Here is a 25,558-nt window from a genome sequence, read left to right on the forward strand (position 1 = left end):
GTGCCTAGGGATCCATGAATTTGTGATTTCAAATGTCTGATTGCCATAATTACATATATATACCTTCAGCCTCCAACCTAGCTAATCACTGGCATTTGATTTTAAACACACTCTCTCTCTCACACACACACAGACGCATGCACACATGCACACACACGGCTATATTTTTTGGAAAACAAGTAAATGATCTTTTAATGTGGTGAATTGTGCAGCTGCTAGGAAACTGACTTAGAAGGAGGGGAAGCATTAATGAAGGTAATGGCAGATTTTCAAAGCAGAGCACCTATTTGTTTTTTCTTGTCCTCTCGTTGTGCCTCCAAAGCTTCAAAACTCCCTAAAAATGAAAAACTGTAGGACAAAATGCATCTTTTTTTATTTTTAAACTGTGGAGAACAGAGTATTTTAATGAGGAAATATATTATTTTCCTACAAACCAAGGACTAATAATCTGGAACTGGTACTTTGGCTCCCTAAAAAGTCCAATAAGACAAGCCAATTATGGACTCTGAAATATTTTTATTTTTAGTTCTTTGTAATAACGATTCATTCTCTGCTATAGTACATTAACTGGGAAACAAGTTGAAATGAGAGTTTTGGCATCTTTAGAATAATTGACTGTATTTACCAACTTCTTAATTGTGTAGAGAGGTTAGTGGGGAGGGGGATGGCAGAACAAAAGTCTAGGTCAGGGAAAAGTGGGTCTAGGAGAGTGTGACTTTCAATAAAAGCCAACCAAATGGGCAGCTGTGGAATACAGTTCATCTAACTTGTTTTCCCTTTCAGTTTATTCTCCAAGTAGACAACATTTTGGTTATTTATGTTGATTTCTGCCTTTATGTGTGATGTGGTGTTACTTTGGGTGAGGAGGAGTAATTAGTTATTTACAAATGAAGAATGCAGTAGGCACAGATGCAATATTCTTTTCCATACCGTGATATCTGGCAGTCTCCAGTTGTCCTCTCTGGGTACACCATTAACTGGCCTATTCCCATTCCTTTTCAGTAAAATTTCTTTTGTTTAGGAGGTCTGTTACTTTCCTTTTGGTCTACTTTTCCTTCAGTGGCTCTGCTTGCCTATCTGGTAGTCTTTTTGGAAGTTCCAACCCAATGCCAATCTGGAGTGGAGCTGGTGATGCCAAAATGGAAGGAGTCTTTGGGAAGGGTAAATATGTTATGAGGGAAGCAAGTTGAGGGTAAATGTACTGCTAAAACAAACGTAATCTCTGGCCTCATTAAGAAAGCATAGTGTTATGATTATGAGAAGTATTAGCCCCTCCGAACTCTTTGCTGCTCAGACTACATCCAGGGAATTATATTCAATTCTGGATGCCTTATTTTAAGTGGAATACTGGAAGACTAGAATGAGCCTCAAGGAAGGTTAAGAAACTGGTACAGGGCCTGGAGACCACATCATTTGTGTAACAACATTCATATTGAGAAGCAAAAAGTCAGTTGCATGAAGCCAATGTTAACATTGGTCTGCACTGGGAAAATGTGTTGAAAGGAAGAGAATAAAATAAACTATCATAAAGTACAAAACCTTGTTCTCATTGTTTGGCTTGTGAATTAGTTACATTGAGTACAAATATATACTGTATTTGAGCCTAAGACCAGTTAATTGGTTGACCAGCAAACAACTTTGACATACTTAAGCAAGGGCAATCTGTTCTCAGGTATAAGGCCAAAGCCTGATCCTTGGGTGATCGAGGGATCTCCCTTACCCTTGTAGAGTGCTCTGTATTTCATCTTCTGATCATTAAAAAACAGGTGCTCGCCACTTATAGGGGCAGTGTCTTAGAAAAGATGGGCTGATGGCTGTTACGTTTTCTTCCATCTTCTTGACACATTTGGCAGCTTAGTGATTGTGTGCTTTAGTGGGGTTAGGAAGGAGTTAATACCTTGGGAAATCTTTAGGTGTGGCTTGTTTTTCTCTTAGGGATACTTAAAAGATGAATACACAGTGGGAAATTTTGAAATTTCTTGATGCTATAGGCTTATTTCCAAAAAGCACTGTAGTAGTAGTGGTAATACTAATAATAATTAGCCCAAATGACAGAAGAAATATTAACTTATGAAAATAAAATTTGAAAATGGGAATTTTATGAAATGGTTGACTGCCATAGGATCTTTATTCATTTTAGAACACATAGGAGAGGTTTGTTCATACTTTTATTTATTCATTCCCTATCTTCTCATGCCTCATTTATTTATTTTTTTAAAGCACAGCAGAGAAAACTTTGGGGGGAAGGGATAAAAGTAATCCCTGTTTGCACAGCAACACAATGTGTACAATGTTGGCTTAAGGCCTGTAGTGGACAGAAAGAGTTTGGCTTCAGAGTCCTTCAGGCCCTGTTATTCAGGAAGAGAAGACACAGAAACATCGTTCTCAGAGTAGAGACTGTTTCTGAGCCAGCCAAGATATCCCTTGCTGCTTCTTCTGACCTTCCCTCGCTTTGGGGCACTGAATGAGGTCAGGCCTCTAGGGACAGCACACAGCTGGTGAGAGATGGGCAGGGACTAGGGGTCCAGCAGCACCTGGAAGGCAGAAGGGTGACCAATAACTTGTCAGTTGTTTTCAAAGGAAAGGCACAGTGTAGGCAATAAGGAAAGGAAAAGAACAAGCATAAAATCCACATCTTTAAAGTCCATAAATAAGAGAAAGGAAAGTGCTCTCTGCTCCCCACCAAGTGGCAAGTTTTATGGTATTCTTTATTTGTAGGGCTGAGAGAGAGTGGGTCTGACCTGCTGAGGAAAGTGAAGGTCTCCACCTACAGGCTACTGCAGGAAAAAGCTCCATCTGCCTTTCTACCCTTGACAAGGGGACTAGAGTAAGTTTTCATAGGCTATCCAAGTTAGGGTCAACTTGTCTCAGGACTCATCTTTATGCAAAAGCTGCACAAAGAATTTGAAAGTCATGAACATTTGACCACTGGAGAAAACCTTTACTGGCTCAAAAAATAAGTCTTTGTGGTTTAATTAGCTACCCCTTTGGACATTGATTTTTCTAGCACTTGTATGAAATGTAACTTGTCTTCCAAACTTTATAGAAGAGCCAACCCAAATCCAGCTGGATTTGTGGCTGTAGGGAAGTTGCTTGATTTTTTTAAGCATGGCTTATGTTTTTTCTCTTTCTCTCCCCTGACACTCATATATGACTTGCAAAATCAAGAATTAGAGCTAGAGAGAAGCAAACTCTCCCCCCAAACCAGATGTTTTTCCTATTCCATCCCCCCTTAGATGGCACGTGTCTGAAGGCAGATCTGATGCCCTTTGTCATCTAGGGGGACATTCTTCTCTGTTGCTCTGTCTTCTGTGCTCCCATGGCACACTATATATACCACTTGCTATGGTCTGAATGTTGATGTCCTCCCAAAATTTATATGTTGGAACCTAAGACCCAATATGAGTATTGAAAGGTGGGGCCTTTAGGAGGTGATTAAGTCATGAGGGCTCCACTGCTTTTTGTTTTCTGCCTTTTGCCATATGAGGACACAGTGTTTGTCTCTTCTGGAGGAAGAGGCAGCAACAAGCTGCCATCTTGGAAGCAGAGAGTAGCCCTTACCAGACACCAAATCTACTGGTGCTTGATCTTGGACTTCCCAGTCTCCAGAACTGTGAGAAATAAATTTCTGTTCTTTACGAATTACTCAGTCTCAGGTATCTTGTTATCACAGCACAAATGGACTGAGATACCACTGTGATAACACTTACTACACTCACTGCATTGTAATTTTCTCTTCATTTAACCATCCCCAACACTAGAAATGTGAGTTCCTTGAGGGCAGGAGTGGAATCGAGTTCATTTCCATATCCCTAGTATCTACCATAGGGCCTGGCACATAGACCTAACAGTCCTTGTTGAATTGAATTAAACTAAATTATTTCAGCCCTGAGCTGTACTAGCTGCCATTTGTTCTGCAATAGTCAGTCAAGGACAACTAGGGAGCATGAGGCAAATCTTTTCAATTGTGGGTATGACTCTGAATGGACTCTGAATGATCTCTTTTTGCTTTTCTTTCTACCCCTTTTCATTGCTCCCATCCATACTTTTTCATTACTGGTTGCCTACAGTTTGTTCAAAGAAACGTCTTAAACATAGCATAGGATTTTCTGTGATTTTTGTGTCTTTCGACCAAGGGCTGATGACTTTGTCATTTTACTCAGCCTTTATATAGTGTAGTCAAATCTGATTAATTGAGACTAACTTGGGGGAAGGCCAGTCAGAATTATAGATAGAAAAGAAATGCAATTTTATTACTTTTAAGTTCATAGAGTAATAAGAAGTGGACTAACAAAACCCTTGCCAGGAAGTTTTGCCAAGTAGAAGTCCTTGGACTTGTTTTAATGAATAAATAAGAATGATGGGCAATTAACATATTTATTGTTTGTAAATTGCTTCTAAAGTGCTTAAAAACAATTTATTCTCTTAAGTAGTTTAAACACTTCCCTTGTAATCTTGTTTACACCATAATTTGTCCAGCAAACCCTTTTAAAAATAGATACGGCAGCCTAGCTCTATCTGAATGATCACCAAATATGAATTAGTGAAATGTGAACTGCAAAGGTATAACTCCAACACGGTGAAGCAAATAAGCCTGAGATGGATGTTTTTAGGAAGTAAACAGAACAGATCCTTCCTTTCCTACTTAGTTGTTAGTCACAGAAGCGGAGGCTTACAGTTACGTGCTCAGTCCCATTTAAGAAGAAAAAGCTCCTTCACCAGGAAACAATGCTTGTCATCATTCCTGCCCCCCTCAGTGGTCTAATGCCCCGAGAGTTTCCACTGAGGCAGTAAAAATGAGAAAATTTACCTTTTAGATAATTTCATGATGATCAAACAATCCCCAGTGGGCAAAACTAATAGAAGATTCTGTATTTTGATTGCAGTTTATCTCTAGCAATTATAGATGAGCAATTTAAGTGGCAACAAAGCAAGTCATTTGCTAGAATGAGGCTGTATTTCACATTTATCATTCGACATTCTCCTGATCACTCAGCTAGAGGCAGTCTGTTTCCTTGGGTGGATCATATATCCTCTTTCTACAGTATCCCTAGGAACAATTACTTTTCTTAATGATAGGATATTGACAAGAAGTGATCTACAAACATCATTTGCACTAAATTTCACTTTTTTCCTGCCATGAGAAATTTAGCTGATGGGACATCGAGTAGTAGATTTTTATTGTTCCAGGACTTCTTAGGAGAAATAACAGGAAGGATTTGGGCAAGTGGAGAGGGATGAGCCATGACCTGGGTGTCAAAGAGCTGATTCCTAAACTCATTCCTGGGTTTCTAATAAGCAGCTGTGTTGCTTTGGGCTGGTTGTAAGGTTCTCTGGGCATGTTTCCTTGTCTTCAAAATACTACGGGTGTGTGTGTGTGTGAGAGAGAGAGAGAGAGAGAGAGAGGAGAGAGAGAAAGAGAGAAAGAGATTAGATACTCTAAGGTCATACTGAGTTTTAATACTTTATGGATATATGAATCTGTGATGTTCATGAGCCCAAAAGGGAATTTTTCAAAGCCTGCAGTGGACAGCATGGCGTTGTCAGGTTGCAGTAATGATTTCAAGAACCTTTTCAAATGATATTTGGCAGTAAAGCAACTGAAGACTCTATCAGGATCTGAAGAAATAATTAATATTGCATAAAAGGATGGATTTTTTTAATTTATGAAGGATAGATCTCAGAAGGGACTATAAATTGAAAGCAAAAGCAGTAAATCAGTCAATTGGGCTTCCATTTTCTACAGTCTATAAAGTTAGATGGGGCAGAAGTTCCCCTGGTCTGGGAAGCAGGAGTCTTAGGTCCTTGCTCTATCTCTGCCATTAATTGGCTATTTGATCATGGATTCAGAAGCTCTCTGGGCCTCAGTTTTTCCATCTATTAAAATGGGAAAATAGTACTTTGCCTATATAAGTCTTAAGATTGTTGTGGTTATTGGAAGAGATCATAGGTCAAGACTGTAAAAAACAATTGCCATACCAATATAAGGTGCTATTTTGAGAAAATAATTTTTAAAATTGGGCCATTGAGATACACAGCCTTACAGGTGTTTCTCATTGTGTTAGATTGTAAAACACCCTGTTTGAAGATGTGGATTATGTCATGTTCAATATTATATGTATTACATACTGGCATCTTAATATTAGCAAACATGGGATTCTATTTTTTTAGATTTATAAATGAAATTTGGATTTGGATGAATGAAAGAATTGGGAATAGAGGGATGGGGAGACAGAAAATTATTTTTTTTACTTAAGCCAGTCAGTCCTCCCTACTGTCTAAATTCTTGAGAAATTTTGAAACAAATACAGGTCCAGGAAGCACAACAGCCTTTTTTAAAAGAGCTTTATAAACTTTGGATTTCTGATTCAACCTATGAAAGAGATAGGTGAGTTACTCCTATCTCGCAGATTTGTCTAATGTCAGCTGTTGATCTGTTAACAAACAGTGGGTGAGCACCTGGCCTATGCCTGGAACACTGATAGGCACCGCAGATACAGATGCCAAAGATGCGGTCCTTGCCATAAGTTCCCCACCTAGTAGGGGTGACAGATAACTAAAGCAACACAATGTGTTATGTGATGTGATAGAGGCAAGTATATTCCTTATATTTCCTTAGGTCATGTTTCAGAACTGGTGAATCCTGAGTTACAGGCCAACAGTCTCACTCTAAGGCACTGCTGTCCAATAGAACTTTCTGTGATGATGGAAATATTCTATGTTCATGCTGTCTGGGATGCGCTAGACACGTGTGGGTATTGAACACTTGAAATATGGCTACTGTGATTGAAGAACTGAAATTTTAATTTAATTTTTGTTAATTTAAATTTAAATAGCCACATGTGACTAATGTCTATCCCATTGGACTGCATAGCTCTAAGGAATGGTAGAGTAGGGCCACAGTCAGGCTCCAAGGTAGTCCTGAATTGGATCTCAGAAAGCTTTGGTCAAGCCACCCCAGTGCTTTAACCCTGTTTTCCTAGCTACATACTACACTAACCTTTGAATGGCTCATTTCCAGCTGACAGCTCTGAATTATGCATGCTAATGTGCTTTACTTAACCCTGGGATGAGTTTTTTTTTTTTTAAAGAAAAGATATTCTATGATATCAGTCATAACAAAGGAAAGTCATAACAAAGGAAAGAAATGGGACAAAGAAAACTAGTTTATAAGGGCTTTTAAAATGTCTCAAATATTGCCTTTCATATAATTTCAGATGATGTGAGGTCATTTCAACTCTCTTCAAGCTGTGTTTCTCTCTCTTTCTTACAAACACACACTCTCTCTCTCCTTCTATTCCTATTGAATCAGCAATCAGAGATTTCCAAAGCCAGAATTTCCCATTCCAAAAGCAAGACTGTTCACCACATTATTCCTTTTACTGATAGGACAGATAAGAGGAGAATGAGATAAAATATCCTAGTAGGGAATCTCAGAAAGAAAACTGTTCACAATGTTCAATAGTAGTTTAGTTGGAAATAGAAATAAATATTCTATTAATAGAATAAAGTATATTCTTATTTCTTACAGGTAAGAAATAAAGTTTATGATCTGATAATAAGAAGACCTGTCATTTTTCTGGTGATTCACAATTTTTGGAAAGCACTTGCACATAAGTTATTCTATTTGGTCCTAAAGGTAGACCTTTAAGATAGTTAGGACAGACATTATTTCCATTATACAGATTAGGAAGTCAAGGGTCAGATAAATTCCATTATGTCTGCAATGTCACACAGCTAGTATCAATATTTTCTATTTTCATCTTAAAGGCTCTGTGTTTGGAGGCTTTGTAAGATTTTTCTTTTAATATTCTGTGATCCTTTCTAAGCTTATAACTGTCTGCAAAAACAATTACCAAGGTGATTTTTGGCCCTAACTGAAGCTGGGTCTACCAGAAAACAAACATTTTTAAATATCCAGATATAAAGGTTTATCACATTTTCTGTCACTCCATATATATAATAAATATAAATGTATATAAGTACATATATAAAAATATATGTATATATAGAGTTAAGGAATGACTGCCCACACCTGTTTGTACTTGTTTAGCCCCAAACAAAATATTTCTTTGTTATCAAGCAAACACAAGTATTGAGCTGACCAGGATGAGGAGTAGGTGTACAGTTTCCTTTGACAGAAGGTTATGTACATAAAAGAGTGAATAAAGAAAGAGGCATCTCTAAATGTATTTGAAAAACTGACCAGGAGAGACCTGGGGAAAGGAAGAAGCTGAGAGCGGTGTGGGGAAAGGAAGGGAGACATCAGCTGCACTGGTTGAGGGGTATGCTGTCTGACACAGTATGGTGTTATGTTTCTGACAGCGTTAATTTTTTTTTTTTTGACAGTTAGGTTTGGAATTGTTCCTGGGTTTTGCTGCTGGAAATCTGATGGTAGAGGGAGAGTGAGGTGTTCCTCCTCATTATTTCTTAATCTTCCTGCAGGAGGAAATTGCTCTAGTTGTGTTCACCGCCCTTGAACCTGTCATGTTTAAGCAGGCTAGGGTATTTTTTTTCTCCCAAATAGTACACCCAGTCAGCCAGTCCTAATTACTCTCATTTCACTGCATTTTCCAGAATCCTAATGAGGTGTGGCCTAGTGGTGTGGGTGAGGGACCCGGTGTGAGGAGTCTCGAATTCTAGTTGCAGATGCTAGATGCTTCTTTCTAGTAGAGGGCAAGTCTCTTAACCTCTTCTGTAGTGCCGTTAATGGGGTTAATAATATTTATTTAGCTCATAATGGAAGCAGGAGGATTAACTAGTTAATGTTGGTGAAAAGGCTTTCAGGAAAAGAAATGGCAAGTTTTTGTGTATTGTGTCCATTTTCAAATGCTAATTCTTATTAACAAGTGGCACCTGCTCCATTACAGTCATTAAGTACCTCACGGAAGTCTTGCTGGCTGAATGAGAAGGAAAATTCTTCAGTTCTGTGCCATGAGCTCTGAGAAAATGTAGCTACCTTCAGCCCCAGTTTCCAACTCTGGTGTCTGTTTTCTGCCCATCTAAAAACATTCCTCTCCCTTATGGTTTCTCTAGTTTAGTAATTTTTCTCTCTCCTGCAATCCTTTATACTTACCTTTACTGGTGCACAATGATTATTGTGTTTCAGCTGTGGGGGGAAATGAGCCCTTTTTATAACAGCCTGTTAGACATTCTGGAAATTTTTGTGATAAAAGGTTTCATATAAATACGAAGTGCTTTAGTGATTGTTGTTCTGTTGGTGTGCTGCATAAGTGCATTACAGATTTCTAATACTCTGACTGTTTCAAGCTGCTGAAAATATTAGCTACTTTGTAAGGTATAATTATGGCTTTCCTGTGCATGGTTGCCAGCACTCTTATGTCAGATAGTAGCCTTTTGGTTAATCTCAATTTTCAAATCAGGTCAAATTGTAACCTGCCCTCACACCCCCCTCCGCTGGCATAGAACAAGAAGCACTGTTAGGCTTTGGGAGAAGGATAGGTGGGGTGTTTTAGAGAATGAGTAAAGATTTCTATTATTTCCTTGAATCTTCTTCTTATTGTTTCCCATTTATGGTTCATAAAGTGAAACTAAAGTGTAAGCTCTATCTTGCCTCCAACACTGATTTGCTGCAAAGCTTAAGTCGTTAGAAACTGGAGACTCCCATGGGTTTCCTTCAGTGCCTAATAATTTCAACAGAACCAAATACACTTTATTTAAACTACAGTGATAATTAGAGAGCTACTGATGTTAAGCAACCATGGAATCTGATTTTGAGAAATGTTTATTGTGCCTCATTAAATTGGATATTACTACTTAAAAGGTCAGAAATAATCTGCTTTTTTGTGTGTGCAACGATAAATATAAGTGGATGCTCTGTGTACACATCCTTGACTCTACTCATTCCAGTGTACTGAGACACCTCTGTTTGCCATGGCAGTAATCAAAATATCTCCAACAAAAAAGAACTGTGGAGGATTTCATTGACCACAAATAAGAAAATGATCTATTATATTGTATCTAATTAGAAAACACCAATATTAGAAGCTAATGCATTCACTTTTTCTAAGATGGTGTACCACTCGATCGTTTCTTGTTGGCATGATCACATTTTATAGGCTTAAGCAACAAGCTGGTACAAGGGAAATGAATTCAGAATGATATGCCAAAGGCTGTTACTCCTTCACTCTTAAATAAGCTTGTGGAGGCAACTGGGTTTTAAGTGGTGTATAATATAAATAATGGGATTGGGGTTGGAAATGAATTTGGGGGTGTTGTTTTGGCCCACAGGCACAAGGCCACCCGCTGCTTTCCCTCCAAATATTTTGAAAGTCTTTTCAGCTGACAAGGCTCACTCAATAGAAATTGCACTCTGCAGGCAGTCAGGGCTCTGTAGCTGCTAAGCAGCAGAGAATTGAGGCACTGATAAAATAGAATTTAGCAGAAAGGAATGGACCAGTTCAGATTTTGAGATTGCTGGGCCTTCTCTGAGGCAGAGGGACTGAAAGATAGGCTGGATCCGGGAGAGCTCATACCGTGGATCCGTGGATCCCATTGCTTGTGGTCTTATATGGGTTTTCTTATTGTCAGTTGGACGAGCTTTACCAAATCATAGCTTCTGAAATTGACGCCACTCCCTAAATCACTCCTCATCTTAGGTTACCTTCTAAAGATGGTTGCCAGTGCCTCTAATGGGTAATTGAAATGGTCACCAAGGTTCCAGGGAACAGAGTGGCTCATTCCTGGATCCCTTGTGACTAGGTCCTACAGCTGGGTCTGGGGAACTATCTTGAGTTAGTGTGTATCAAAATTTTTCTTTGTCTAACTGCTAGATTATACTCTGCTGACCCATTCACTGGAAATAGCCAAGGAAGTCACTCTGAGAAGATAGGTATGAAGTGGGCTAATCACTTCCCTGATGTTACCATCTTCTGTTTGTTTTGCACCTCAACAGTAGGTAATGCCAAGAACAGAGCTCCTGGGGGGTTTTCTTGTTGTCCTCGTTGTTGTGGCCTGCCCTAGCTGAGTCAGTATTTAAAGTGGCTGTAGCATTTAACCTGTGTGTTTGTTTTCTTGGCCGTTTAAGGGGGGAATAAAAGTTGGCACTTGCTTGTAAAGTGCTTTGATATTTGGGGATGAAAGGTACTCTGTGCCTGCAAAATATCTTTAATGTGTTGTAGCTACATATTTGGGATGGTGATTGGACTGCAGGGTTTGTTCCACTGGCAAATGTGGTTGATAGTTATTTAGTCCTCAGGTTAAGTTTTGTTTATGTGGGATGAGATAGTTTGACTTACATGACTGAAGTCTTCATTTTATTTACTTTTAAGCTACTTTTACTCACAGTGAGGTCTTGCTGATTTTTCATTTGTATGTACAATAGGCATTAACTGGTGCCAGAGAGCTTTTTATAAGCAGATACTATTTCAGAGTGCACTATGCCCCACAAAGGACTTAGAAAAAGGTCCAAGGGCCTGATTCAGAAGCTTGTATTTGTTTGTTTAATGGTATGGTGTTTAGCCTGGTTTTTCAGCTGGTTCTTTGTCTCTGAATTGCATGGATCCCTGCAGAAAGCTGCTAGGTTTCTCAAGGAGGCCTTTGTAGTGAAATTTGCTACTGGGTTGCTCTTCTAAAGGCACAACTTTGACCAAGGATGAGAGCAAAGTGCTTTCCCTAGGCCATCTTTGCCACCTGTAGGTAGTCTGACCACATCAATGGTGCCAGTGAAACTTTAGGAGTGATGATGAGAGGCTGCCGAGAGGAGAACTTTTTCAACTTAACTTATTGGATGTTTACCACATGGGCTGTGTTTCTCATTGATAGCCCTGTCCTGAAAGCCACTGGAATCCTAGAGTTGTCTACCACATGTAGAAAAGTAGCTGCCACACTCTCAATCTGTGACTCAGAGGTCTACATTCTGGTGAGCCTTTATCTTTTCACAGAAATGTTGTCTACCTGGGTTTGGAAACACTGTCATGGGTTACCACTGCCATTCCCAGAGATTTGGCAGGATTGATGGAGTTGATAACAGAGAACGAACTGTAACCACAGAAGACAGTGTGCAGAATGGATGCTTCCAGAAGAAATAAGACCACCTTGGACTAATAAAATTGCTCATTTGCCTTAATTGTGATAAGTAACCTTATGCTTCTCTTCTCTTTTCATTCATTGATGCATTACATGAATACTTGCTAAGTGTCCAGTATTGTGGCAGATGGCATAGGCACCTCAAAAGAGAACTTCCAGTCGGGTTAGGCAATGAACTGACATACTACACATGAAATAATCAGATTTTTAAAAAAAAAAATTTTATGTCAGAATATCACAGGGGTACAAACACTTAGGTTACATATATTGCCTTGTACCATGAAATAATCATAGAACCCGAGGAAATGCATAATTGCATTGTACAGTCTGTGTACAAAGTACTGAGAAAATAAATGCTAAGCGATGCGGTATGATCAGTGATGGAAATACATGAGAAATGAGGGAAATTAGGTGGCTTGCATTGGATGACTGCTTAGCTAAGAACTTCATTTAGATTCAATGCTAATTAGAACAAGGAGCCACTGTAAGGTCTTCAACAGAGAAGTGATGTGATGAAAGTAGTAGAAGATTTTCCAAATAGCATTTTGCAGAACGGGCTGGAGCAAAAGGCAAATGGAGGTAAAGAAACAGTGGCACAAGGTGATGAAGGCTGTGGAAATGGATACAAAGGGACAGATATATGAGCTGTGTCTAAGAACTTTAATAATTTTATAACTTATTTGATAGGAGAGGGAGGTTTCCTGCATTTACGACATGGGTTATTCACATGTAACAAATACAAGGGCAAAATTCTTCTATGTAAGTCACCTACTCTCATCAAGACACTAGGCTGCTATTAATATTTAGTTCTCTAAAGTAAGAGTATAATTCTCTAAGTTGCACTCCAGTAGCCTGTGTACAAGTGTATGCATGTATCTGCAGGTAGGTAGGCGCCAGTCTCTGTGTGTGTTAATCTGAATGGCTGACATTTTGACCATCCCTGGTAAGGGGTCCATTAGTTTGTTAGCTCCTTGAGGGTAGAGGCTATGCTTTTTAAGAAAATCCCCAGGCTTTGGTTTATGTTTATTGAATGTATGAATGAATTAATAACAACCACTTTGTTTTTAGAAGCCTAGAATTGTTGGAGCTTGAAGGAAACAGTGAAATCATTTGGCTATTCTCATTTTAAAAATGGATAAATTAAGACCTCAAGAGGGATAAAGTGATTTATCTAATGTCATTAGTCAGTGACAAACATGGGGACAGAATCCAGGTTTCCCCACTATACCACATTACTCTTTGTAATCAAACTCTGTGTGTGAGAGAGAGAGAATGAGAATTAGGGCTGGGGTATGTGGAGAGCACATGACTGACAATAAGTGTGGTTAGTAGGAGATTACTTGTTTTCCAGCTCAGGGTAAATATGAGTTTTCTAGTGATGGCAACTCGTCCCTTTTATTCCACTTTCACTAATTCCTGCTTCAGCTGCTGCTGTCTGGGTGGATGATTCTTTGAATATACATTCTAGCTGGAGGCACAGTTGGCTACATTTTTACAGAGAATTTACATTTTCATTTTTATGTGTTGGGGATAGGAAGCAGGAAAAAGTCACTTGTCAATTTGTTTCCAAAAAATACCTTTGTGAGGAGATGGCTATTTGAACATCTAAAACAGCAACCACTTTTAGAAAAGGTTATGGGTCTTTTCATCATTGATCAATAGGTATAATCATCGTTATTGGAAGTCACCAGCTAAAAAAGAACGAGCATTTTATTTTATTTTATTTTATTTTTATTTTTTTGAAATTTCAAATATTTTATTATAGTTTCAATTGAGAAATATATACAGTATTTACACGGCATTGCATTTAAAGTATTTATATATCATTAATATACAAAGTAGTAAAAAGTTGGTTTGCTGGAACTATGAAGGCCTTTCAAGTATATGGTATACAATGAAAAAGACTATTAAAGAATATAAGAACCAGCATTTTAAAATCACTTTGTTGTGCATCTGATATGGGTTTCCAGTTTTCTTGTTTTTATTGCTAAAATGACTTGAGTCAAAGATTAAAAAAAATAATTAGCAAGTTGCATTTATAATGATTTGCAGTTTGATGGGATTTTTAAAGTGTAATTTAAAAGGGTTGTTCATTTTCAAATGAAAACCTTAATGTTTTGAGGAATATCTGTTTTAATCCCAGCTCTGCAACCCTTTTTAGGTTGGTATAGTGACCTGGGGATTTGTGCTACTGGGCAAAGAGTCTAGTCCTGGATATCTGCATTTATTGGGCTTCTTTTTCCTTAGGGTTGAAGTCTCTCCTGGTGATAAATGTGGTGCTGAGAGAGCTACAGTCACTCTTCCAGATACTAGGGCACAATTCAATGAACTGTAAAAGTAATGCAAAATGACAATTAAAGTAGGGCATTCTCTGGTACCTTGGGGGCCTGACAAAGTGGAAGTATTTGACTTCTGATGTGCCAGACTTATTAACATAGAAACATAATAACATATCACCCATCCAAAAATCACACTAGAAACTTCCCATATGTAGAAGGGAGCTGAGAACAGAAAGTAGTAAGCAAAGAAGGCTGCTGAACAGGTAAAAAACAACACCACAAACCACAATATTACACAAAAGTCCATGTATGAAAGATCATGTCATTTCCCTCTTAGGACAACATCTCAGCTCTCTACCCAGAACTTATTACCTCTTATTTTCTAGACTTTTCTCACAAGTATAATTTATATAGTTTCCAAGAACACAGCAGAGTAAATATATCAGATTCAAAACAGAAGACGAGCTGCTTTTGATATGCTAACAGCAGTGAGAAATAACAATGCCGAGTGTTTCATAGCAAGTTGGTGACAGACCTATGTGACAAATTAAAGACAAGAAAAAACCCACAGTACTTTGGAGTCATTGAGTGTACAGGCAAAACCTGCATGGTACAATAATTTTATGTTTAGAAAGGTGCTCTTAAGTAACTCTTAAGAAGTTAAATTATGCTTTTAATACTTTATTTTATGGAGGGAAACTTTGTGATACGTGTCAGGAACTAAGAAGAATGGTTAGGGTTTTAAATAAAAGTTTTAATTCTTAAAGGGGAAAGCCCTAAGCTATCTGGAAAACTGAGCTATCCAGAATTATTTATTCTTTGAGGGTTTTAGAAAATCAATATTTTATTAAACCTAGGTCAAGTGAGAAGCCTGCTCTTGGTGAATTCCTAGGATAAAGACTTCTAATTAGAGAAAGGATTTGGGAGAAATATATTACATGGTAAGGAAGTGACTCTTATTTGTCATTGAGACTGGAAATAAAAGTTTGCTCTAGACCCATTTTTTCAATGTCAAAATTATGTTTTTCAGAAGCAAATGTTGTGCTTGTCTCTTTGCTATGTTCCTATGTTAACCTGGCTGTCTCATTAAGGATGGGTACATTTCCTAGTGAAATTAATGTGACATTTAGAGAAAATTTCCTCTCTCAAATGTTTCATGTTATTTGCCATTTAGAATACTTAGAGAGGGGATTGGAATAATGTCAAGCAAATTTTGATTAAATAAGGCTAACCAAGAGCCAATACATTCATGCAAAAAAGGAAAGCTTTTGTATTATTTCTCAAAAAATATATTTCTTCTGTGGTTCTTTATCCTATATTGAGATGACCTCGGCAGATAATCTGTCAAAAGAGGTGCCATCTTCTAAACAGCTGGGCTCATCTTAGAAAATACAGTACGTTAAGTGAAAGCCTGCAGCCTGTCCTTTGGTCAGGACAATTGTTCTCCACCCTGGAGGTACACTAGAATTACCTAAAAAGCTTTTTTTTTCTTTTAATAAAATACTAGTACCCGGGCCCAACTCTAAGCTAATTAGCTTAGAATCTCCATGAGTGGGTCCTTGGTGACAGTATTTTTTTTTTTAACAAAAAAGATGTTCCTGAGATGATTCCAATGTGCAATCAGGGCTGAGGACCACTCCCTTGAGACATGCAAACTATTCATTAAGAAAAGATTATATTATTTCTTTCTTCAGAATGGTCTGAGTCACATCCTTTTCTCCACCAGAAGTGTGAAAAAATCTACTCTTTCAGTGCACAGAAGTTGGGGTTTGAGCACACACCTTGAACCAGTATGAGCTAGAGCACTTGATGTCTGTATATGTAGACCTGTAATATACTAGGCCATCTATGGCCAGTTAACTCAGTTGTTTGGAATGTAGTACTAATGAGGCCAGAATAGTGTATTCTATCCAATTAGAATAACTCTGTTGCGTAGATTTTTTTCCCATAACTGTGACCAGCTGCCTCACAAAGAGACCTGAGACTGATTACAAAGGCACAAGACAATGGGTGAATCAGCACAGCCCCATCCACTCTGAGAAAATTGGTTCTAGGAACCCGCCTCATTGACTAGTGCTACTAATTACATTAGCATGCAGTGTGGGACATCTGCCCATGATGGTTTGTGCTGATTTGGGAAATGGAATATTTACATTTGAAGGCCAGGGACCACAAGAATGGGTAGTTTACTCTTTTAGGGTGAAATAAAAGGAGGAAGAAAGATAGGAAAGTGATAAGCTTCAACAATAATCTCCTACTTCCAGGTGGCAGATCATGCCTGGCACATCTGCCCAGGGTTAACAGATCTGTATTGGGGTGCTGTGGGGTGAAGAATTATTAAGGTCACCACAAGCAAGTCTTATAGACCTGCTTCTTTTCTTAACTCAGTGTCTGGAAGTGGGAATCCTCATGATGAGATATATTATTGCATTAGGACCAAGAAGTAGTATAGTCATCGGGGATAAAATTTGCATGGTTTTGCTTCTTTGCCTGAACATGTAGTTCTGGCACCATGCCTGGAGATCATGTCTCTACAGAGCTCTGTATGTGATGCACAATGCACACAGGTTTGATGCCTTCATATGCAAAGGTATGCAAAATTTCCTCCTTGAAAACTAGCTTCTTTAAAAACAGTAAAGACAGCTTCTTTAAAGACAGTAGCTTGGGATGTTGCTCATGCATTTCCTGCAAAGCCAGTATCCCTTAGATTTCCTTTTTGTATCTGTGTCTAACTACTAACTTTCTTGAAAAACTGATCTAGGAAGCTTGGAAGTGGAAACGGAACATGCATGTGCTACTGTTTCACTTCCTGAATGAGGTCAAATTCCTGATCCTAACTGAAGTTTCAGGTTCTGTAGAAAGCAGAGGATAAGGGTTCCCACCATTCTCATCATGAATCATGATTAATGCAGTTGAACTTCTTTGGATTCATGTTCTATTGTCCCTATTTTACAGAGGAGGAAACTGAGGCATGCAGGGGGATTAAGTAATTTGTCCATTGTTGCACAGCGAAATGAATAATTGAACTGCCGAGGGTTTAATCGACTCCCTGTTTTAACAATAATTTTCAGGGGTGGGGGACTTCTAACTTGTTAAATTATATATTGTACTGAATTCATAGAAGAACACATTTAACCAACACTATTTTTACCTATTATGTTGGTGCAACGAATTGACTAAAGAAGTGTTTGTTGGTTGACTGACTGATGGATAAACCGCTTCCAGCAAATACTTAGATTGTATTCCTAACACAGCTTCAAGTTTTGCCTCCTCCTCCTATAATTATGTTTGCAACGATTTCAGCATTCACTTTCTTATGAACAAATTAGAAATGAACTGACCCTTTTTATTTTTACTCTCCCAATCCATGCCTTCCAACAGCATCAAAAATTGCTTGGGTTTACATTAAAGTGGATATAAAATTCTAGATAAAAGCAGTGTGAGTGGATACTACATAGTCCATTTTCAAATCAGGAGCATGGGGGGTGGGAATTAACATGCCTGAGTGAGTATAGGGCAATGTTGGGGTTTAGTTTCATTCTCAATACTCTCTCCTCGTCTCTCCCACCTATTCACTCCCCGACCCCCACTTCCTACCTACTCCAGGTACTTAGGGTTCATACCCTGATTGCTGGCTGTCTGGTGCCCATGTGGTAGCTAGATCTGCTATTACTTGTCCTGTTTTCTCCTCTGTCAAACTGTGAGTTCCTTGGAAGCAAGGGCTGCATCTAAGAGCCCAGTGCAGTTAGTGTCTGACAGGTAGTGTTCTGAAAGGAATATGCTATTTTGTTCACTAGATAGCTATTGTGTTTCCTTTTCCAAACACTTTCAGTTGAAGTGATTTCAGAAGACCCCTAAGGAATAATGGGAATGGTAGAGATTTCTGGTGGGATGGCAGGAGAGTAGAGGAGATGTGTTTGGGCATTTTTCAGTTCATACAATGGTTTGATGAGAGTAGTGCTTTGGTGTTGGAGGTAAGATCCACTTTACTAGGCCATTCAGTTACTGCAGTGTCAATTTTTCCCTGGGTTCCACCCCTTCTAAGGTTCCTCCCTCCTCCAGTCCCTCCAACCTCTGGGTGATCATAAGCTGTTTTCCCATCTCTTTCATCTGGCAGGTATTCTGCATTTGCTTTTATAAAGCCGTTGTTCCAGCAGTCTCCTGTAACCAGATTAAACAGTGGTGTTCTAATGATAGGAGCTGAGACAGGGGTTTGCTTGCAAACTTCATGTTTCACATGAAAGGCTTTGGCATCCCCTGTGGACTGCCCTTCACCCTGTTTTAGGCATAATACTTGTTTGCCTTTTTATCTGTGATGAAACGAAGGCCTTCCTGCATTACTAGTGCTGAGCAAATGTCTTTAAACAAAGCAAGGTGCAGAGTTTAAATCCACAGTGGAGGATTACCTTGCCTACATTTCCATATCTTTGGAATAAATATTTTAGCATCTTAATTATCTACTACTAATAAAAATACCTTGGAACTTACAGTTAATTTGATGGGCATAGAATTGTCTCCACTGGGGACTGGGAAGCAATTAGTTTCTGTAACGACTGTGGGTCATATTGTCTCTTTTGTGTAAGTGGTTGCATGGTCAGTAGCCAGCCGTAATCTAGGGAATGTTTGTGCCCAATCCATCCTGGTCTGCAGGGGTGAGCTGCTGCCTCCACAGGGCCCCCAGAACCCCAAGGAAGAAGAGGCATTCCTCAGGCTGCTGCTCCATTGTGGCCTTGATTTCCAATTCATTCATTGCTTCTTGGCCAGTAAAAAAATTCCTTCCATGTAGGACAGTTCGATTCTTCTTATGAATCATCTGTGTAACCTTTTTAATCTTTTCTTCTCATTGCAGACTGAAAACTATTCTTTTGACTCCAACTACGTGAACAGCCGAGCCCATCTAATCAAAAGGTATGTTGGTTTGCTTCCCTATTTACACAACTAAGCTTGATTTAATATAAAAAGCAAAACAGAATAAATTTTTTTGAACCTCATTTTTTTTTTTGATTTTAAGATGAATGCCTATCTGCTTATTTTAGAAAGTTTGGAAAATTGAGAAAAAGCATAAAAAAGTAAATTAAATGTCACTGATGATTCCATCCACCAAATGGAATAACTGTTGGCATTTTATATTTCTTTACATCCCAGTGTATGTATAAACACTCACAATTAAAAATAAAACTGGGATCATATTAAAATATAGTTTTATATATGATTTACAAGTCTAATATTAGAATATTAGAAAGTAATAGAAAACTTTCACAATCATGTTGCTATCAAAATTCTTGTTGCTCTTCACTTTGAATAAAGGGAAGCCTTAAAAAATTTTCTGTGTAGAACTTCCAGTGAGTTTTGAGATTGCTGTTATTTTGACAACTTTGAAATGCTTTTAAAGATATTTTAGGCCGGGCGCGGTGGCTCACGCCTGTAATCCTAGCACTCTGGGAGGCCGAGGCGGGTGGATCGCTCGAGGTCAGGAGTTCGAGACCAGCCTGAGCAAGAGCGAGACCCCGTCTCTACTAAAAATAGAAAGACATTATATGGACAACTAAAAAAAATCTATATGGAAAAAATTAGCCGGGCATAGTGGCGCATGCCTGTAGTCCCAGCTACTCGGGAGGCTGAGGCAGTAGGATCGCTTAAGCCGAGGAGTCTGAGGTTGCTGTGAGCTAAGCTGATGCCACGGCACTCACTCTAGCCTGGGCAACAAAGTGAGACTCTGTCTCAAAAAAAAAAAAAAAAATAAATAAAGATATTTTAATGACAGAGAAACTAATTCTTTATCTTATAGAATACTTTACAGATGAGAGAGGAAAAGAAATCTGCCTGATCCAATACTTCTTAAAATATTTAGAAGTGTTTCAGATGAAACATTCAAAGTTGAGATTTGTGTAATTGATTTGTCATAAGTTAGTTATCCATGGAGCCACCACGTATGTGAGTACAGAGTTGACTACTGCCAAGGAAGATTGTGCAGTGGACACCAAAGTCACCCAATGGTAGAAAGACAAGGGGTTCAGGAAGCCCTCTAAGGAGGAGGAACTAAGCAAAAGAGAGAACTTCTCATGCAAAAACCCCCAGTACTGACCATTCAGGTGATGCCTTTATTGCTGTTTCATGTAAATAGCCACTTGAATGGTCCAGTGGTTATTTTTGCAGCTAAAATGTAACTCTGAATATGTTTGCTAAAATAATAGAAATGAAATAGAGGGAAGCAGAGTATGTTAGAGCTGCAGTGAGAAGACCTGAAAATTCTACAATTTTTCTGGCTCTAACCCATAAATTAATATCACTGGAAGAGTAGGATTTGAGGAATAAACTAGCTTGTTGTACAAGTAACTTGAATTCATATCTAATTTAATTCAGGAGGCTGCAATAACCCCTAAAAACAGACTAGGTTTATCTGTATTGGTCTGGGATCACTTGTGACCTTAGGTGATGATCATTAGTCATCTGAAAATAGATAGCCTTATATTACCAGTTAAAGTACAATTGGGAATTTTTTTGAGGCGTTAGGAGTAATCCATTTAGAATTTTTTTTTTTTGGCTCCCAGAATAAAAGCAAAAGGTGAGGAATTCAAAATTTTCTGGCTAATTCATTTTGGGAGGAGAAAGAAAACCTTCTTATGTGTACTGATTAGATTTCTGCTTCAGGACTGTTATTTTCAAAGTTCCTTTTTAAAACTTCTAGTAAAAACAGTGACTTGCCTTATCCTCACAGGTCCCTTGGGCTAACTCTGGGTACCTGGGAATTCTGTGATCAGGTTAAACTGATAACACGAGCCTGATTTTCATAGCCTGGTAGAAGGCTAAGAGTCCTGGGGACCCTCACGTCTTAGGTCAGCCCTGAATGTCCAGTTTACAAGGCAGATTAATGATATGAAAACTTATGTTCAAACATTTTGCTTTTGAGATACATGTATTTGCACAGCAGCTTTGAGAGTTACTCGGAGACTCTGATTTTGATTAATTATATGTTTTTTGTTTATACACACAAAAGGCACAACCTAGACTTAATAGGCTCGTGGTGGAAAGGTCTCCTGACATTGCCTGAAATCAAAGACAGTGGTTTTCAACAGAGACCACCTTGATTAAGAGGAAACAACTGAAAGCTTGGGGACACATACATTTTTGCCAGGTTCTGTTTATGGAACCGCAAGGGCTTTGGAAAACCACAAAGACCTTGGAATTTATGGAGTCAATTGAGTTTAGATAAAGCACAATACCCAGAAAGATATAGGGAATCTTGTGTATTATGCTGTTCTGGGGACTACCCTGTTAAATGTAAAATGTGTGGAAAATGTTAAAAGAGAGTGGTGACTAACACCAGGTGATAACATCATGCAAAGCCTGTTCAAATAGCTCACAGCAATGTTTGAAAGGGGTTTCGCTGTATGTGGTTTCTTGAGGATCCATTTACGTGCATGGAAAAGGCTCCTGGCCAGGAAATTCTGAGTCTGATTATTAGTTTTAATTTTACTGTCAAACCTCTGTTTCTTTGAATGCTAATTCATTTTCAGGTCACCTTTGAGAATGTGTTTTCCTATCTATTTTCTCTTCCTTTGTTCATTTTCTGCTACTTATCCAAGGATGTTTCTTGTGGTCTTCTTTTTGGCATTTCCTAGCAGTAGTTAGCATTCTTGGCCAGACCATTTACACAAAGCATCTTTTCCTCTCTCACATCTGTCTGCCTTGGGTAGTTGAACAGCAGCTACCACTGTCCACCTCTGGTTCTTCCCTGCATCAGCCAGGGTTCCAACATGAAATAGTTGGCATCCCCAAATTAGGATGGCTTGAGGAACGTTTATTTACAAAGGGGGCTATTTACAAAAGCCTGGGTAAGGTTAGTGACTCTGAAGGGATACTGCAGTATTCTGGTCCTGGAGGAGCTAAAAATACTTCTGAAAGAACCAGGGAAAAGAGCATGTAGAGAACATTGATTTGAGAGTTACAGTGACTTCTGGTCGGTCAAGGGATCCAGTCATCATGAAGTGACCCTGAAGGAAGGGAGCAGAGACAATCAATATCCTGACATGACTCTCGTCCCACCCTCTGCTCTGCTGGTACCCTACAACGGCTAAACCCATCGGAAAGCCAGAGGGCAAGGGGGGTCCCACAGGCACAAATCAAGGTTGAGAAGGATCTGAAAGGGAAAAGGAAAATATATGACACATTCCTCATAACTTTCTTCACTGAGTAATCTAGCATCATATTTCTGTATTTTTTTTTATTCTTCAGAATGTCACTTGCAGCCTGCAGGTGTACCCAAGGAGGCTTGTGTGAGAGTCCAAGATTAATAAGCCAAGACAATTCAGAATTTTTTTCTGGATGGACTTCCTTCCTGCTATGGTTGTTTTCCTTGCTATCTTCTCAGAACAAGGAAGCAGCGGTACTTTGTCCCTACTGCAACATTCTTTCCTCAGGCCTGCTTTCTGTGCTGCTCTCTGATAGCTGCTCCTGCGGTGTTTTTGGAACAACATCAAGCAGGGCGTGAGGCTGTAGCTCAAAGAAAATGAAATAGGAAATGAACGAGGCATTGAAGCAGTGTGGAAAGGAAAATGAACATTGGCTTCCTAAACCATGCACAGTGCTCTCTTTTCCACCCAAGTTGTCCTGGGGTTTTGTGGCACCTGGTATGACGCCTTGTATATAGTAACTAGTGCTTGGTACATGTTTATTGAATGAATGGATGAGAGAATTTGAGGTAAACCTCATCATTTTTCCATTAAACACTAGCACTAAACTTCCATTTAAGCCAGTGATCTCTGAACTTTGATGTGCATTGGAATCACCTGGGAGGCTTGTTAAATGCAGAGTCTCTAGCTCCATCCCTAAAGAATCTCCAGTTGTAACAAGTTCCCAAGGTGATACAGGCGGTCCAGAAACTAAGATTTTCTTTATGTTATTTTAATACAGTTACAATAATATTTTGATTCTCTCTTTCCTCTCATTCTTGGCCTCAGATGGCATTCCCTGCATATGTGGTGTCACCTCGTAGGAACATATATGACCTGCTTCCGTTCAAATTCTTCTGTCTTTTGGAAAAGAATTCTAATATTTTAAAGGGTAAAAATACAGGTTGGAATTTGTGTCATGTTCATTCATCAAGCATTTGCTGAGGAACTCTTGTGTGCAGGGCCCTGTTCTAGGTGTTTTCAAACATACCTGTCCTTCTGTTGGCCACCAGAGCAGTAATAGAAACATTTGCATTTACAATACCATTGCAAACAGGTACCCCTAATTTATAGTCCCACAAAAGTTGTTTTACAAGTCTTTCATCTCCCAAGAGGTACACAAGTAATAAAGCAAGTGAAATCAGCATTTTTTATGCCTGGCATAAATTGTTATTTGTTTTAGGTGAGTAGCCATTTACCAGGTTGTTTTACAATTTGCAGCATCTTGCTCACTGGGTCTTAAACTGCCTTACACAAATCCATTCATTAAGCTACTAAATGCCCTTACAAGATCAGAGTAAGAGGTACTTAGTTTGTCATATGGGCAAACATATCTTTAAATGAGTTAACTATTTCAAGGGTTGGGAGAGGTGTTACACCTCTTGCTTTTTCTTCTGAGAATATGCAACTTCTTGTGCTCACACTACATCCTAGTGGCTAACCCTTTACTGTTTTATTATTCTATCCTTTCTACCTAAAAACAAAAGCTCTGAGGTGGTACATAACATTCAGATGCATATAAAATGGATGATCAAATTTTAAAAAGGCAGACTCAAAACCAATTAGAAGTGAGATAGAGATCCCAGGCATGCGAGGAGATAACTCACTGCAATTAAACATTATGTTTACCTTGAAGCTTGTGAGAAGCCAAGACAAAAGGGTAAGTACATCAGGTCATGTAGTTTTCATTATTCAGTAAAGGAAAGGTAGACATTTGACAGGAGAACTACTTTTTTCTGTTCTTGAGCATTAGGAGAAGTTAATATAATGAACAGTGTATGATTATTATTTACAGAAGATATAGAAAAGTTCTTTGAATATAAATTTCCCAGCAAAGTCATAACATGTAACCAAAATGTTTGCATCCCCATAATATCCTGAAATAACAAAAATTTCCCATACTAATCCTATAAAAGACCATGGACATAATATTTAATTGTAACTCAATGAAGGCATTACCATAGAGAATAATGATCATAGTAAACAATAACCATTTATGCAGCATCTATGTATATCTCGTACTTCATGTACAGTGTCCCTTTAGGTCTTCCAAATGGCCTTGTGAAGGAGGTTTTAGCAAATGCATTTTACAGACAAGGAAATTGAGACTCAAATACATTAGATATCAGGCCCATGGTCACACAGATGTAGTGGCAGATTAGGAATTATCATTTGTCCTAATGACTCCAAGTTTAGTGCTCCTTCCACTGCAGTCTATTATAGGAATCAAGTTTAAAGAATCTAGAGCAGTTGTTCTCAACTGAGGGTGATTTGGCAATGTCTCTCCGGAAACATTTTTGGTTTTTACATTGTGTAGGGGTCACTACTGGCATCTAGTAGGTAAAGGCCAGGGATGCTGCTAAACATTTCACAATGCACAAGACAGCCACAACAAAGAATTATGTGTCCCAAGATGTCAATAGTGCCAAGGTTGAGAAGCCCTGCTCTAAGGGCTGGTTAATTACATTGCCCTTATACTATATCCCTCACCATCATATGTTTCAAGCAAGTTTTGACAACTGCTGAAATGCAGTCAAATCAGAGTAGAATTCTCTGGCTTAAAGTGACAATTTTGTGTGATAGATTAAGGAAATTTTCAGATATCAGATATACAGCTTAAAAAATTAATGTTCGTTATAAAAATGGAATATTATCCAGGCAGATCATGTCCTTTCTCTGGAGGTACATGGGTGCTTGTAGGCAGGGGCCAAATTTTTTTTTTTCTAAAAAACAAACTTTGAATCTATTTAAACTCTGGGAATAGTATTTGCAGGTAGAAACCCCAGAATATGTGCCATAAAACTAAAAATGGCAAAACACTTTAAATCATGTGTTTCCAATTGGCCTCTTTACCATAAAAGAACTGCAGGATAATTTTTTTTAATAGAACTGCATCCTAGTGGGTTCATAGGGCTGAGTTAGCTGCATTACACAATTTGAAGGAGCTGAGTGAGCTGGCCTGTTGAGTGATTTTAGTTTTAGTGCAGTTGATGCTCAGTTACCCTTTCTGAAAATAATTAGCTAACAGGTCAATGCTTCACTTTCTTACTCTTAATTTTC

General features: G+C 38.6%; 1 protein-coding gene across 3 annotated transcripts in view; it reads left to right on the plus strand.

The window, feature by feature from the left end:
* PCDH19 (protocadherin 19) overlaps window positions 1–25,558 on the plus strand; it is a 99,674-nt gene that overhangs the window by 35,720 nt on the left and 38,396 nt on the right. For all 3 annotated transcript variants that reach the window (XM_069463795.1, XM_069463796.1, XM_069463797.1), the window contains one exon: window positions 19,177–19,235. In XM_069463795.1, coding sequence (XP_069319896.1) covers window positions 19,177–19,235 — 59 coding nt within the window. The remainder of the gene's footprint in view (window positions 1–19,176; window positions 19,236–25,558) is intronic.

This window comes from Eulemur rufifrons, chromosome 30, assembly GCF_041146395.1.
Source record: "Eulemur rufifrons isolate Redbay chromosome 30, OSU_ERuf_1, whole genome shotgun sequence".
Lineage (NCBI taxonomy): Eukaryota > Metazoa > Chordata > Mammalia > Primates > Lemuridae > Eulemur > Eulemur rufifrons.